This window comes from Pangasianodon hypophthalmus, chromosome 11, assembly GCF_027358585.1.
Source record: "Pangasianodon hypophthalmus isolate fPanHyp1 chromosome 11, fPanHyp1.pri, whole genome shotgun sequence".
Classification (NCBI taxonomy): domain Eukaryota; kingdom Metazoa; phylum Chordata; class Actinopteri; order Siluriformes; family Pangasiidae; genus Pangasianodon; species Pangasianodon hypophthalmus.
Window position 1 is genome coordinate 13,397,512 of NC_069720.1, and position 17,844 is coordinate 13,415,355.

General features: G+C 36.9%; 1 protein-coding gene across 5 annotated transcripts in view; it reads left to right on the forward strand.

Moving 5' to 3' along the window:
- Positions 1-17,533, forward strand: part of impact (impact RWD domain protein) — a 48,166-nt gene extending 30,633 nt beyond the window's left edge. For 4 of the 5 annotated variants that reach the window (XM_053238237.1, XM_053238236.1, XM_053238239.1 and 1 more), the window contains exons 8-11: positions 877-950; positions 3,649-3,739; positions 6,352-6,486; positions 16,664-17,533. In XM_053238237.1, coding sequence (XP_053094212.1) covers positions 877-950; positions 3,649-3,739; positions 6,352-6,486; positions 16,664-16,723 — 360 coding nt within the window. In that variant the 3' untranslated portion in view covers positions 16,724-17,533. The remainder of the gene's footprint in view (positions 1-876; positions 951-3,648; positions 3,740-6,351; positions 6,487-16,663) is intronic. The other variant, XM_053238240.1, reaches the window with a different exon arrangement.
- The last annotated feature ends 311 nt before the right edge of the window (positions 17,534-17,844 follow it).

A 17,844-nucleotide genomic window follows, 5' to 3' on the forward strand; every position in this document is an offset into this window, starting at 1 on the left:
GCTATTAATTAATATCACCTCACAATTTTTTGGCTGGTGGACTGTTCTTTTAACCCTGTGGTGACATTGAGGTGTTTAAAAACCCCAGCATTGATGCTGTGTATGAGATACACGCCACCAGATACCCTCTACTGCACCTGGCATGGAGCTTGAATTAAACTCAGCACGGTAGTACATATTGAGGTGCAGGGTTGGATGTCCCTGTCCTAATTAACAGTTTGCACAGAGTGCATTTGTGGAAAAACACAAGGATATTTTTTTTTTTTTTTTTTTAATAGTGTTGGTGGGGTTTTAGTTTATCCTCTTGTTCCCAATGTTGAATGTAATGTTTCATGTTGGTGTAATTAAAGCTTAGGTTATGCAGAGTCCATTGTTCTTCTACTTGTTTTAAACAGGCAAGGCCTTTTGTGTGTGTGGATGGGCATGTTTTTTATACTGTGGTGAGGATTAAATGTACTTGCAATAATAGTAATGACAGTTTTGGCCTTGTGAGGACAATTGGCTGGTCCCCATGGGCAAAACTACTTTTTTATTTCAACTTTTTATTTGAAAAACTAAATGAGCGAAAAAGTTTTCTGTTTGTTACTGAGGTTAAGTTTAGGGTTCAGTTTAGGTGTGGAATAGCATCATTAGGTTCATTAATAATTATCAAGAGGCAAGGTTTGCACTAGAATAGTAAGGATAGTAAGACAAACGTGTGTGTGCCTGCACAGTGTCATTGCCAAAAAGGTGCTATTACAGATCATTTCAAAGTGTTTAATTCACAACCACACAGAACATGAGCTTTAAACCTTCTTTTGGTTTATATGAATAAAGTTGACACATTTGAGAAATACCTCAGATTTATTGGACGTTTTTCTGATGGGTTTGTTGCAGGTCCAGAGGGTGCTAGACAAACTGTATGAAAACAAGAAAATTGCAAGTGCCACCCACAACATATACGCATACAGGTATGTGTTTGCCTAGATAAATCGTGGAGGCGAGATTGTGTAGGTGTGCAAAGTGTGTGTGTTATCACATTTCTGTCTTTTTTTATTCAAACTCTGCTGGATTTTATGAACAGCAGTCACTGGGACTGTTTAAAGTTCCACAGTTTTAGTTTGTCTATTCAGATCAGCTGTCTTTTCTTCTATTGCTTCTTTCATTGTAGGAAGATGCTGTACTTCCTCCTCTTGATATTTTCACAGACCACAGTTTGCAGTCTGCTTTAATTTGATTGTCATTAATTGAGAAATATCCAGAGCAGCGTGATTTTGTGATGTCTATTCATTAGCGCAACGTATGTTAATGTACGTTGTTACCTACTGACATACACTCAGAAGCTTGTATCGAGGCTTTATTTTATTTATTTTTTTTTACCAGGGGGAGTAATTTAACACTGTATCCGACCGATACTTGATACCAGTGTCGTTACTGATGCATGCCTAGTAATAATTATGTCAGTGGAAGGTCCTCACAACGATAGAAAAAAATGATTGTGTGTGTGTGGGAATATCTCCTGCGGACAGTCTGTGAGTTTAAACCTAATGATATACTGTAGATGAGAGGAAGCTTGTCATCTGGAGGAGATTAACCTACAGGTGATATTGACATTGCGAGTGTTTGTAATGCTCAGATTATGCTGTGCTGATGGAGACAAACCGCTGTCCTCAACCCATTCATTCAGAAAGCACTGACACTACAGCGTGGCAAACTCAAGGGAAAAATCCACTGCCTCGATACTTATGTTCATAGAGCCAAGGACAGTTTTACAGCCTTGACCGTAGCATTATTTACTGCATTAGTTAACACTGACAAACGTCAGGATTAATAAACCTAAAAAATGTTAACAAAGTAATTAGTGCTTTATTATAGTCTAAACAGGCCAGGTCATTACCACCTGCATTATTTTGTTTCATTCCATCCTTAAGTAAAAACAGATCCACAACAACCAATATGAATTAAAGACATAATTCATATGTTTATGGTGGTTAATTGGCAAAATTCATTAGCGAGGCTGAATGGTGAGGAGCAGTCAACACTGGCCTGATTATCAAGATTTAATAATGTTCTAAGTTAATTTATTCTAATTTATGTAGATGTAAAACTAGAGTATCTCAGTTACTGTGACAGTTTTCTTTCTGAGCTAAAAAGAGTCGTGCCTTGTTATAGGGTAATAAATACAGTGCTGTGGAACTAGGAACAGAATATTATACAGTCATTATGAAAGAATTATTACTATCTTTTCATTCTAAAGCATGCTCATTCTGTGAGAATTGTTTTTATAATGATCACTGTAAAGCAGTAATTACAGTTTGTTAATTGGGAAATTAAGCCATTCCTAGTAATGCAGTAGTACAGACCAGGGATTTAACTTTGGATTTAAATTTTATTTAATATAAATTTAAAAGACTTGGTATTCAAATGCATTTGGACAGTAATTCCCTTTATAGTGCCATAGACAGAACTCTATAAGCATGTGTTTGTAATGCATAAACCATGCAAGGTGAAAATTGTCACTTTCTTAATGCAGTATTGTAATTTTACCAGAAGCCTTAATGTTTTAAATCTGCTATTGTAGGTATATACAGACACATGATGCATGGCCTTAAGGTTAAAACCAACATAGCTTCTTAGTAAGGATTCATTGGAGCACCACAAACCTTCAGAACAGCTTCAGTGTGCCTTGGCACAAATTCTGCAAGTCTCTAGAACTATGCTTGAGGAATAAACACTGTTCTTCCAAAAATGTTCTATCGGTTGGTGTTTTGGAGATGGTGGTGGAAATGCTGTAAAATCTCGTAGAGGTATTCAGTTGGGTTGGGATCCAGCGAGTATGAAGGCCATAACCACACTGATCATTATTTACATCATTTTCATCCACATCAAACTTTCAAGCTCTCGTGCCCCATGGATGTGGGCAGAGTCATCCTAGAAGAGATGCCTATCAGCACAGAAATAGGAGAAAGGAGATCAGTTAGATATGCAGTGAGTTTTCACTCTGTAAGTGGAACCAAACCATGTAGCAAAATAAATTTAAAAAAAATAAATAAAAAAGCAGAACAGCCAACATTTTTTTCCTTTAATTTGTCACTAATCTGTATTTGAGTGAACTAGAGCAGACGTTTCACAATGTTAAATGTAATTATAAACAGGAGGAAAAGTCTGATGTATCATCCTTTAATTAATAAAAAGCTGTAATCGTTGGTAAATTGCTGAGATGTAAGAGGAATTAAATGCTCCGGGATGTGCTGTTGTTGGAAAATAATCAAGTTCAGTATGGTAACAGTAACTCCACTTCACCACATTACCCCATTGTTAATGATTTTTCTATAACAGCACAACCCCTTGTGTTTGTTTCGTACATAATGCAGTAAATAATGTATAAAAATATATAAAATCTCTATGAAACTAGAATCATAGAGCCATTTACGCAATAATTCACCACTCTTACCAATCACCTGGTTGGATATCTGAAATTTAAGGGGCTGTAAAAGAGGATCATTGCTTGACCATAAACCCCAGTACAGTTTAATATTGTAGTGAACACCACTGATCAACACTGGCCGATCCATTAAATCGTTGTATGACAGCAAAGGTAGCAAGAGCAGAACTACCCTGACAGCTTCCTGATTGCTTTTTCTCACTGTCCATTTTAAACTCCAATAGGATATACTGCGAAGACAAAAACACATTCCTCCAGGATTGTGAGGACGACGGAGAGACAGCTGCTGGTGGGAGACTGCTTCATCTACTGCAGGTGTGTGTGTGTGTGTGTGTGTTTGGAGTGAATGCTATTCATGGGTGAATGTTTGAGACAGCCAAATTACCTATCTGTGTGCACATGGATTTATTGGACCAGGAGCACTCAGTCCTGGAAGGTTTCATTGCAAGTCCAGTATAACACACCTCCAGCATTTTCAGCAGGGTCAGACTATATGAGAGAAATGTGTTAAATTAAGGTTGGTGTAAGGTGGTACAGATCTTCAAGGACAGGAAAAATTAAAAAAAAGGTCAGAAATGGTCAAAAAATGAATCAGTGGCAAACACAGAATTTGCTTTAATTAATCATCACAGATTGATGCACATTGGTTTGTTGCTATTTTTGGAATGCCTAGGCTTTGGCTCTGAGTAGTTACTTAAATGTCTTTTAAATGTCACACTAGGCAGTCTAGTAAAAATTAAAACATTAATGAGGAATTACTCCTCAGTAGGAGTGGCAGTTCTGTCCACTATATTTTTCCAAACCTTACATGGAAAGCTTATGTGAATTGACGAATTGCCTTAAGGACATATGCAATGCTGCCTTCAAAATGTCCAAGCTTTGGAATCATCATGCTGCCTTCAAACCAGTATAGAGTTTATATCAAGAGTAAAACTACTGCCTAAAAATGCTGCCTACACTTCTTTCAAATGTAACATAGCCGGAGTGATAATATTGCATGTGTTGATTCTCACCATATATTATCTTTGTGTGTTGAAGTGGAATTTGTGAATTCATGCTTTTCAGTTTTGACACGAGAAGGTGAACACATGGTACTCTTGCTGAAAGTGGTTGTTAGAAAACTGTTACTAGGCAGCTGGGAAATATAATCTAGCTAATTACTAATGCTAGCAATTTATGTAGTTGGAACGTAGTTGTTAAGAATTTTATATAAACAATGTAAAGGTAAAGGCAGAATGACAGTGAAAACAAGACAAAACTGTCTGGGATATCAACATTTTCCTCAGATCTGTTTGTAAAACATGTAGAAAAGACTTTTGGCTAAAATCACACTGTAATTACACTTGGCGTTGACCACTAAGTAAAATTTCATGTGTTCCATCATACTGAGAAGCATCAACATTGCACCACAACATAATATTTTTTAGCTGTTGAAAGATTTTGACTTCTAAAATAGTAAATATTTAAGCATTTTGTTAAACATAGTGAAAATTTACCTCATTTAGACATAGCATGTGGGGTATAGAGCCATAAATCCCGTGACAGTTAATAGGATTTAACAGTAAACCATTTGGTTATTTCTAGTGGGCTAAAATGTTGAATCAGTTTCTAAACCTGGCTCTGGGCTCAAATGAAATAGCAGTGAGCCAAGTCAAGCTCTATTTCCAGTCAAATTTGAAGAATAAATTGTCTTGACCTCAGACACAGGGACAGGGACAGAGACATCTTGGAGACAGTGAATGAATATCTGGCCCTCTCTCTGCAAACCCTCTCCTCACACTTTGCACATGGGTGCATCGCTCATCCATAAACTCCTGTCTTATCTCGCTCGCTCTCTGTGTACTCATCCAAGACCTGCAAGAGAGCGTGTGAAATCGATGTACCATTTTAATCAAAACCCAATTTCACTTTCAGTCACATCGACTTGTGGAAGCTCAACCGCTAAAACCTGTGGGCAGGCTGGGAAATCTGTCCTGTATATAAATGTAAATCAGTTCATTAGGAGTAGCACATTCCTGTTGTTATTTAGTACATAGGTATCTGTAACGTACTTCACACCAAATCCGCTAGCACGTTTGCACTATATACTTCACACCTGTGCTCATTCTCTGTTGAGTGCTTCAAGCACAGCTATTCTCTCACACATTCTCTTTTATTATAATCACACACTCTTTATTTACAGAAATAGATGTGAATCCACATATAGACAAGGATTCAGTGGCCTTTTATTAGACTATGCAGATGGCACAGACCCCCCCCTACCCCTCAGGCAGTTTGCCAAGTGTGCCCCTGAGGAAGCTCTCGAAATGTGACTGACAGCTCAAATAGACAGGTGACAGTTAGCATTTGTCACAAAGAAACATTAGATCTGTTAAATCTTAAGGGATCATGTGTGTTTTTCCTCAGACGAAAAAAACCCCACACAATTCACTTAGATTTAACAGCCTTCTCACATCCTTAGGAAGGCTATAAATTATTGAACTTGTTTAATGCAAAATGGTGCCTTGCGTAGGGGTTACAGATTCTGTTTGGCTCTTGGATTGCCTGCGAAAAAGAAAATGAAATTGTGTTTTGTACAATGATTTGTCTTTTTGCTTTGAATTTAATCATGTCATGTGTCACATTTTGATTAATGGTACAGGAGTGCATTTCACACATACAATCCATACACATACACAAAGAGTTTAATAATGCAATACAAACTAGCTAAATAAACACAAACACTAGGAACATGGCAGTTAAGGCAATAACCATGAATCAATATGAGCTTTAAGGCTAGAATCAAAAAAGCAATCAATCATTTGATCATGAATTTGAGAAAGCAGTTTCCTAGCAAGATTGCGCTGCAGTTCTCTAATTGACCCGATTTAACAAAGAATTTCTAGGAAACACAGTTTGTAGTTATGATATTTCATTTGTGTCTGTAGATTCTGGATGTGAGGAACGTGCTCGTGGTGGTGTCGCGATGGTACGGTGGTATCTTGCTCGGCCCTGACCGCTTCAAACACATCAACAACTGTGCTAGGAGCATCCTTGTCCAAGAGGGCTACACTGAAACTTTGGTATGGTTCTGTAATTATACTCCAGTCTCCTGTAAGCACCTTATCCTGGTCAGGGTTGATGTGGATCTGGAGCCTATGACTATTGCTCTGTAGTTTAAAAAATTTCACACTGAGGAGAATTATTGATACATGGGGGGACATAGACACTAACCTGAACTCAGGGTCAAACCGAGGATAATTATACACATGTGCTTAATGTAAGATACAGAAGATACTGTAATTAAACCTGTATAGTTACAACTTCATACAAAGCTCTGTGTAGAAGCTGTAGGTGTTTTGGCTCACATTAATGCGGGTATCAGTGTTCTCTGCTCACATTAATGTGGGTGTCAGTAGATGCTGTGCTGTAAAGCTCATTAAATAAACAGTCTCATCTGCTTGCACCTTTAAAAAATAGGAATTGTAAGTTAAATTAAGACCTCAAATATGAGCTGGTAATGATAATAATTAGTGACTAAAATTCTGAAGGTTGGAGTTTTATCCTTCACAATATTTGTGTAATAACAAGAAAATGCTACAGGGTTCGACTACTGACTATTACTGATCACACAGTCCCAGTCAAACCCAAACAGAGGATGAATAACTAAATATAAGTGATCAGAATTTACCACCTAACTAGGATCCACAGCTAAGGGCACTTTCACACTTATTAGTTCGATTGCTGGGTCTGATTTTGTTTTTTTTTTTTGAATATTTTTCATTCGCTGAGGAGCGTGTAGGGCTGAAAATGTCCTTATTAATGTCTTTCAATCATTAGTCAGAAATTTGTGATGGAAAAAATGAAACCATTGCCAAGTGTGCATAGAAAGCAGAAAAACACCTGAGCACAGAGAACAGAGCTGGTGCTCAATAAATTAATAGATAATTATATAAATAACTAGTTTGTTAAAACATTTTGTGTGTCGCATCCAGCATTTTTCTCTTTTTGGTCATTCAGAACACATTTATGGAGTGATACAGCTCTGTAGCAGCTCATATCTACAGAAAAAGTGTTGCAAGCCAAAACACATGGCATGATTGGTTCACTTCCTGCAGTTTTGTCAATTTAAAGTCAAATCAGTTTCTCACTGCAATGGAACCGCACTGGAGTTTGATTGGAACCAAACGGAGACCACCTCAGTCATACTCGAGTGTGATTGCTGTGTTCTCACCTGTCTAAAGAACCACACTGAGGTGGAGAACACACCAGGGTTCAATTCAAATAGACTAACACTGTGTATGTGAAAGCAGCCTTAGTCTAGACGAAGGAGGAGAGTGTATGTGGAGTTATACACTGTCCTACTGGTTTATGAAAATGTTTATGTGAATATACTGTATCTGCTCCATGTAACCACAGTGTATGGAGTGGTGTATTTTGGTTTAGATGGACTACACAGTGTAGTGTTGCTGTCTCACAGCTCCTGGGTCCCTGGTTCAATCCTCAGCTCGGGTTCATGTCTGCATGGAGTTTCACTTGCTCTCCCCATGTCTGCGTGAGTTTATTCCAGGCTCTTCGGTTTCTTCCCGCCTCCAAAAAAATAGCCTGGTAGGTGGCTCAGCAATTCTAAATTTCTCTGAGGTGTGAATGGGTCTATGTTTGGTGTCCTGAGATGGACTGACATCCCATCCATGGTGTTTTCCTGCCTCATGCCTGAGTTTTCCTGGAATAACCTCTGGATCCACTACGACCCTGACTAGGATAAAGCGCTTACTGAGGTGCAACATTTTGAGAAAATCAGTATAATGTTTTGATCCTTTGATCCAGATTACACTTGCTTCACAAAGTTTATTCTCCTCTGATTTTATATGTTGTGTGTGATATGAAAAGCACTCCAATTACTTGTAGCAGAACTGACTAACGTATGAAAACAAAACTGGCCATAGTTCAGTAACTCCAGTTTTTTAAACACGAAACATTGAGACTTCTGTAGCAGGTCCTCTGTTGCAACTTATCACATGTAAATGATTTAGTTGAAGGCAGTTCATCAACAAAGGAAAGCATTTTCACAGACTTTAATAGATTTTTATTTCATTTATCCTCTCAGGCCTGAATTGACAACTTTATTAATTAATCATTAATCATAAGTCGATAATGAAAACAGAATGTTTAAAAGTCATAAATGTCAAGCTTAACATAACCACTAATTTATAGCCAAATAATCACTTTTTGCATGGTAATTTAATTGTAATTGTAAAGATCCATAAATTATATAAAATCCCTTGCTTACAAAGGTCTGGATAAGTGACTAACATGACTAAATGACAAGTTCCTTTAATAATATTTAACAATTAGTAATTAGTTCATGGTTATAAATAAGAGAATTTAAAGTTGATCTGTTTTGTTTCATAGTGACAGTGTTTTACAGTTCAATAATCAGACAAGACAGGGTAAATAAAATGGAAACTCTCGCCTTTCTGAGCTGATATCTCTAACCCTGTAGCTAGTGTCTGGTCCAATGTGCTGCCTTCAGCTAATTAGCATAAATGCATATGATTGGCTGAAATAGAGCATCTTCTACGGAAGCTGCACAGGTTCATGTTTAGAAAATTAGAGTCTCTGAACTACAGCTGGGTTTTCTCTTTTCATACGTTTCAAGTACTTATTTCAGTCCGCTTAGCATCTGAACTGAAGTCCGCCAGCTGACAACCTCTGCGCTAATGGTTGAGCATTAAAAGGTAACTGTTGTTTAGTCATATTAATTGCTTATCCTGACCTTTGTAATCAAGGAATTTTTTGTAGTTTGTCCTTCACAAGTTTCAGTTTAATGCCCCTGCTTTAATGCATCACATTGTTAAGCCTTGTAGCTAGAGGATGTGGAGGGAGATTTAAATTTGAGAATTATTTCAGATAAGAAGATCAAATGGTAAAAGGAAAGACATCATGAGAGACACTTGAGCGAGAAGATCAAAGAAGCTTTATTTCCTTCTATCTATTTAATTGAAGATAATTTACTGGGACAAATTCATTCCTAAACATCAGATGTAATAAAACTCACTGAATACTGAGTACTCACTGAAACAATAAGAGGGAACTGCTGCTGGGTAGATGTAGAGTCCTACTCTGAATTTCATGCACATTTATTGGTGTGTGGAAAAGATTGTAGTTCATGGGCTGATAACTTTCGTTCAGAATGCAATGGAGCAACATCCCAAAAAAGATTTTGATGAATGAAGAATGATCATCCCAGGATATTAGAAATACTTCCTGAGGTTTTATCAGTCCGTCTCCATCTGCTGGTTGATTTTGTATTAGAGAAGCCATATTTAAATTGCTGGCTGCAGCAGTATTGTGAACATCGAATTATTTGTTTAGAGAAGGAATGAATTTCCAAGCATAAAAGTAATAACTGCATCATAGTTGAATTGTTTTTGTAGCAAAGCTGTGGGGCAAACAAAGATGCTGGTTTTCCACTGGTGAGCCACATTAGAGTGGTTTTTCCCAGAGAGGAAGATCAGATGATAAATTCACCTTTTTAAAGCTCTGGGTTCAATCATCCTGTCTGTCTGTCTGTCTGTCTGTCTGTGTTTAGGCGGTGTGGGCGTGGTAGGGTTCAGAGTTGATTGAACATTACCACACTTAATATTAAGTATACTAGAGAAGTGTTCAGCATGGTCCAATATAAATTGTCTATATTACAATAGTTAATCATTTATCACAGTTTCACGTAAGGAATAACAAACTATAGACAATGCGGTTATACGAAATAAATCCGTTGCAGGGTGGTGTGGTACATCCCAGTGCAAAGTGGAGTGGATTATTTTTGTATAACTGCACAGTCCGGAGTGTGTTATTCAGCTTATACTAAAGCGATTTGCCAATGATTGCAATGCTTGATTTATTAATGAACAACACATCATGCTTTTTAACAGTTTATAGATTTAATGTAGTGGAACAACCATGAGACATGGTAGTCATTTAGATATTCAGAGCTATTCATTGTTTAAACAGTCAATCTGACAGGGCACACCTGAGCAACAAGAAACCTGTCAGTCACATGTTCCAATATCACTTGAAAAATAAGTGGGTTCAAACAAAAGGTGCCATGTTCAAAGCTGTTTAACACATCTAAATGTAAATATCATGAAATTATATTTTAAATTCATATATACATACTGTGCATATATATATATATACATATATATATATATATATATATATATATATATATATATATATATATATACACACACACACAGTTCATTTACCTGAATCTTTAAGTTCCCATTTATTTATGTAATTGTTTCTATTTTCTATTTTTTCCTATCTTTTGTGTTCTTTCTCACTTCCACTCTGAATTTATTTATAGAGCTGTTCACCTTTGGAGTGTGTATTGCTGACATTAAACCAGCATGGCCAGTTTCAAGGTTACACATGTCACAAAATTCAAGGATCTTGAAGAGGCTTACACAGAGAGGCTGACTTCTGAGATTCATTTGTTGCTTTCTTTCCTTTCATTTCTGTGCAAATAAGGACATGTGAGCAGCTGCAGGATTGCCATGGTTACGAAGGTGGCAGGGACCTTCTGGGTTTTCACTGAGGTTCCGTGAGATCTGTACCCTTAGCCCTAAGTGCTCTTGATCTCTCTGCTGTGTGTCCACACAAAAGTAACACTGTTTAGAAACATTCCCATGCTAATGAGGGAAAATCACCTCCGTAAGAACGGAGAGCAGGACTGACTGCCAAATTGGCTTCACGTTTATTTTATTTATTTAATTTACTTTTCCAGCATGGAGCTAGAGAGGAAAAAGTGAAATCTGTGTAATTTGCATAGTGCCCACAGAGTGAAAGGAGTGCAGTTCTTAATCCTACACACTTTTTGAAATAGCTATGTAAGTGAATAGAGAGCTTTCAGTAATCATAGCATCTTCAGACTGATCTCCATGAATAGTCACCACTTTTTGTATGCTGATTCTTTATTTGTGTAAAAGGAAACATTGTATAGTACCATTCCATACAACTGAGTGAGATTTTTTTTAATGTTATCCCAGCCATAAAGTGCATACATAAAGTGCAAAATGCCCAGGTAGGAGGTTGATTGTTACAGATATTTTGGCATTCATCAGAAAATGCATTGATATGCACTACTGGGTTGCTGTAGGCGTGTTTGTGTGCAGTGATCTGCTTTTTTTTCCACTTGACCATGAACCTCATTCAGAAATGGATGCTCATTACAAAAAAATCAGTGGTGGTTAGTATTTTTTTTATCACAGACATTTTCATATATACTAAATATAAGAACCGAAAAAAGAATATGCTGCCTAAGTTGGTTAAAATTGCTTAGAAGTACCCGGGTTTAATACAGTCCCCTCTGAAAGTGTAGGAACAGCAAGGCCAATTCTTTTGTTTTTGTCATACACTGAAGACATTTGGGTTTGAGATCAAAAGATGAATATGAGATGACAGATCAGAATTTCACCTTTCATTTCATGATATTTACATATAGAAGGGTTAAACAACTTTGAACACCTTTGTTGGCAGCCCACTCAAACTTTAGGTGAGCAAAAGTATTGGAACAGATAGCCTTAAAGTAAATACAACTTAATATTTGGTTGCATATCTCTTGCTTGCAAGAATTGCATTAAGCCGGCAACCAACTGATAGCAGCAAACTGTTGCATTCTTCTTTTGCAATGCTTTTCCAGGCCTGAACCGCAGCTTCTTTCAGTTGTTGTTTGTTTTAGGGGGTTTCACCCTTCAGTCTCCTCTTCAGGAGGTGAAATTCATGCTCAACTGGGTTAGGGTCTGGTGATTCACTTGGCCAGTCTAAAACCTTCCACTTTTTTCCCCAATGAAATCCTTTGTTGTATTGGCAGTGTGTTTTGGGTCATTGTCTTGCTGCATGATGAATGTCCTCCCAATTAGACTGGATACATTTCTCTGTAAATTGGCAGACAGAATGTATCTGTAGGCTTCTGAATTCATTCTGCTGCTACCATCATGAATAATCATCATCAATCATCATCAATAAAGATTAGTGACCCAATTCCAGAAGCAACCATGCAAGCCCAAGCCATGGCACTACCTCCACCGTGCTTGACCGATGAGCTTGTATGTTTTGGATCATGAGCAGATCCTTTCTTTCTCCACACTTTGTCCATTCCATCACTTTTGTAGAGGTTAATCGTGGTTTCAGAACTTTCGTGGCTCATCTCTGTATTTCTTTGCTAATTCCAATCATGCCTTCCAATTCTTACTGCTGATGAGTGGTTTGCATCTTGTGAGATGGCATTTATATTTCTGAAGTCTTCTTCAAACGGTGGATTGTGATACTTTCACCCCTGCCTTGTGGAGGTTGTTGGTGATGCCACTGACTTTTGTTTTTGGGTTTTTCTTCATAGCTCTCACAATGTTTCTGTCATCAACTGCTGTTGTTTTCCTTGGCTGACCTGTACGACGTCTGATTGTTAGTACACCAGTGGTTTCTTTCTTTTTCAGGACATTCTAAATTGTTGTATTGGCTATACCCAATGCTTGTGCGATGGCTCTGATTTAAAAATTTTCCCTTTTTTCAGAGCATCAAAATGACTTGATTTTCTCCCATAGACAGCTCTTGGATCTTCATGCTGATTTATCTTTTTTAACAACAAATGCAGTCTTCACAGGTGAAACCCAGTGCTCAAACCAAGAGTAGATATTCAAAGCTATTAACTGTTTAAACAATCAATCTAACATGGCACACCTGGGCAACAAGAAACACCTGTCATTCACATGTTCCAATATTTTTAGTTCCAGTATCACTTGAACAAATAGGTGGGTTCAAACAAAAGTTGCCATCTTCTAGGTTGTTTAACACATCTAGATGTAAATATCAGGAAATTAAATCTGAAATTCTGATATATTGTCTCATATTCATCTTTTGATCTCAAACCCAACTATTTTAAGTGTATAGCAAAAACAAAAGAATAGGCCTTGCCATTTCAATACTTTCAGAGGGGACTATGTGTACACAAATATACATCTTATCATAGGTTATCATCTAAGCACTTTTGCACTTCTTTTGAAAGTTAATTTTGAACACCTTCTAGGTAACAGACCTCTACTCCCTTTGAACATTACTGTTTGGGGTTTGCTTCAAGGAACGTCAGGTGTAACATGAATAACATGGTTAATTGCACTTGGCACTTTGGGGCATGAAGGTGAAAATTGATATTATTACTACAAGTCATCTATTTCAACCATTTTTTGCTACACAGTCTTTTACCTGGAGAGATCCCAGATGAAGTGCAGCTGATCCCCAAATCCCATTTTCTTGTGAAAATAAACACAAGAGCTGTCTATTGTCTATGTGAGCTATTTATTGCCAAAACAAGAAAAAGAGAAATTTTGGAGGTAGTATTGGTTGTAGATACATGGCCAGCAGGCCAGCAAGAATTGTCTGTTGTGCAAAGAGAACTGAAGGTATAGTGAGAAGAAACATAGCTATTTTTATACTGCGCATTGCAAGTGATCATGTAGTGCTTGTTTTTATTTTTGCCGTTCCTGGCAACCATTTGGGTATTTACATTTTATGGCATTTGGCAGACACTCTTATCCAGTGCGACTTACATTTATCTCATTTATACAACTAAGCAGTTGAGGGTGAACGGCCTTCCAGTCAAACTGGCTTGTCGTAGATATGTTCATACTAAAAGATCGCAGAGAATTTCAAGCATGCTTGAAAATATTGGTGCATCTGCGACAACTTGTAGACTGAAGAAAATGGCAAAATCAGGTAAAATTTTATTATTATTATTGTTAATACTATTACTATTATTATTGTTGTTGTTGTGTCTGAATTATGGTGGCAGAATTATTAATACACTGGATGATGATTATGATGACTGATGATGATGATGATGATGACAGCAGTGTGCCAGCATGCATGTTTTGGTCCATATGTATGCAGGAAGTGTTCTTCCTATGAAATGCACAGATTCTGAATATCATTACTGCCCTGCTGTGCAAATTAAATGAGTGACTCATTTTCCCAAACATGACAGAAGTCTGCTTAACAAACAAGTCAGACCTTCTTTGAAAACAGGCTGCTGATGAAATTCACTGGGACTTCATTAGTCTAAAAAGGGAAAATGTTTTAAAAGGCCAGCTTGGGAAGAGAATTTGGTGACTGATATGCTGCTATCAGCCATCTTTGCCCCCCTGGCCACAGTATTTTCTAGTGAAAATTTCTCTGTAAAAGGTTTATTTCAGGTCATTGTGAAGTAATTAATGCCAACAAACTGCCTTACACATATGATTTGAGTTGCTAGTTTACTGAATGCACTTATGGGTTAAAGAGACACAGAGTGATCCAAAATGGTAGTACAGCAACCTCAGTAGCTAGGTTGGGGTAAAAATTGGAGTTTTCTGCTCATAACTGCAGCATTTTCAAGATTTATATTCAAGATAATTGAACTGTTGATTTTCATGGATATTTTCCAAGCTGTATATTTTGAACTTCTAAAATACCAATTCATTATAACATATTGTATTTAAATTATGTGTGAGTGATAGCAAATATACATCTACAAATATGCAGATATAAAATACTTTTGTTACTCTTTGAACAGCCCAAAACCACAAACTAGAAAGAGGCAAAGCAATCCTATGGTCCAGAGCAGCTCCAGCAACAGCAGTGCTGCAACCCATTTTGTAACATTTTTTGTTATATTTCCGTATGTGATATGAGACCTCCTCCCCAATCACTGTCACAGTTCAGCCACCAAATTTCACTTTAACCATTGGGTACGCTTACTCAATAAATATGCAGTTAATGAACGTAGCCTGTCTTGCTAGCCCCTGTTGTACAATATCTATTGTATCTAATAAAATGCAAGCTTACCTAACTGTTATGTTCCTACAAGTATAGCTAGCTAACTATCATAGCTAGCATTGCTGTCTAACAGTGTAATGTTAGCTTCCATTCTCCATGCCAGAAGATGGTAGTTAGATAAGCTTGCATGTTCATGATGATAGCTAACTTGTTAACATATCAAAGTCCATTAGCTGTTGTAACTAAGAACATGCAATCTTCTTCAACTAATACGTACATACAAATATAGCTAGCTAGCTATCATAGCATAACTTTGCTGACTAACAAGGTAATGTTAGTTTTCATTCTCCTTGCCAGTCCTAAATACATAGCTAGTATCTAGTAACACTTGCTAGCTGTAAGAAAGTACAAGACAATAGTAATTATCTTCAGTAAGTAAGAATTCAGTAAGTAAGAAGAATGAGAACTCTTAAAGACATAAAAGTTTTGGCCCCTGTAAATGGATGAAGGCTGATCGTATATATGATCATGTTTAAACTCAAAAATCTTATTACAAGAAATAATATTACAATTATTTATTTTAATTACATTACCGTGTTGAACACTGTTATTTCTACTTCTGCTGTCAAAGGTGTTATAGCTGTAGCAAATTGCAATTTTAATAAAAGAAAAGAAACAAAAGAGCTGTTAATACAATACAAAATGTTTCAGGTTAACATTTTAACACCATGTAAAAGGTTTTTGTTCTCTGGGTGGCAAGTTCAGGAATAACATGCCTGAATTTTGGGGAAAAAAAATTGGGTTCAAAATAAAGATATTTATGTTCAAAAAGTGAATCTGTGTTGCTATGATAAGGGTGTCTGAGGGTTTATTTTTACACTGGAAGTGGTCCCTGGCTCCGAACACTTTGAGATCCCCTGCCTTACCATGATTGCTGGCTATTTAGATTTCTTAAGCTGAAATAAAATGGCTACTGCAGGCATCTCTCCACATTGCTTGCAAGCAAAGATGACTTCTGTTAGTCCGAAAAAGGAAACCGTGGGGGAAGGTGGTTAAAAACTGTTTTTGAACATTCCTCTGGTGACATCCTAAAACACAGCACCATATTTTTTACCAAAAACATACAAGTAAATATCTGTTATCTCTTAGCAATACTCCATTTATTGCTTTTCATTTTGGGAACCGGTTTGCGCATCTGACGTCGAGTTTCTTTGTGACATCAGTACGGTCACAGGAGGCTTGCGTAGGTTCAGTGTACGAAAGATCAACACTGAAAGAAAGAGATATGGTTTTATTAGCGTCTGTCATATCAAATGTTCCTGTCAAGTTGTTTTGCTACTCAGGCTTCATGTTTGAAGCAAGTGGATTTCAGCTCTAATTTCAACTCAAACACCTTGTATTCTTCCACCTTTTCTCTTTTCTCTTTCTCTTACCTTTTTTCTTCATCAGGATGAAGCATCAAAACCAGGGGGAAAGAGCAAGAAGCCCAAAAGCAAGAAGATGAAGTGAAGTCATATGTGTTTTATAGTGTCTCAGGGATGTGTGTCTCACGGGCAGGTGTGAGTGGATAAGGAAGTAAACGTTTAATACAGCAGAAGAAAAGAAGCAATGACTGAAGTTCTGACAACAAGGACGTTGACAGTTTTTAACAGCATAAATTTGTCATACTTAAAATGTTGTATATGAAAAGTGAATTTACATAATATATATATATATATATTTTTTTGTAATTAGAACTGGTCAAGGACGTTCCTTCAAGCTTCATTGAGTCTATGATTTGGGATTTGCATACTGATTTGTAAATCAAGGCATAATTGTCTTTTGTATGTGTCTGTTAGCATGAAGCATTGTCTCCCATCTGTGTGTGTGTGTGTGTTTGGAGGGGTGTTAATGCTGGCAGCAAGGCGATGTGTCAAAGCCTCTGTTTCTCGCAATCCTTTTATAACAGATAGATAGTCACCATCATTAAAACATTTTCAGCGAGCTTTGATGAGAGTCCTTACATTGTTTTCAACTGCTCAACTATTTATGCAAATCCTTAAGCATAGACACTTTTTAATCTCCTGTGTCACTAAAAGTTGATTTAATCAGAATTGACAAGGTTGTTTTGACCTACCTCTATCTCTGAACACCAGCATGCTTCTGTTAGTAATAACAGAGGAGATAACATCAAATACCCGACTGAGAAAAATTAGATACAAGTGTTACGTAGAAATAGACTGTTTATGATGTTCTATTATTATTTGCTTCATTTGATGTGACTTCTAAATGGCCTTAATTAAAAAATAAAGATACCAGAGCGTAATCTGAGATTTAAAACATGTGTGAATATTCATGTGATCACAGACAGTCCAGCACGTACACTTTGGAGAGATAAATAAGGAATAAAAAAACTTGGGGGCTTGCTGTTGTAGGAAAATAATCAATGACAGGTTGGTTTGAGGCAGCTCGATGCAAAGCATCTAGTACCACCCTGAAATTGATTATTTTTCAGTAACAGCAGATCCTGAAGTGTTTTGCTCCTCTTATACCACATCAATTTGCCAATGATTATAGTTATATTTATTATATACTTTTTATCTATTTATAATTGCATTTATATGAATGTAAAATGAATTCCTTACTTAATT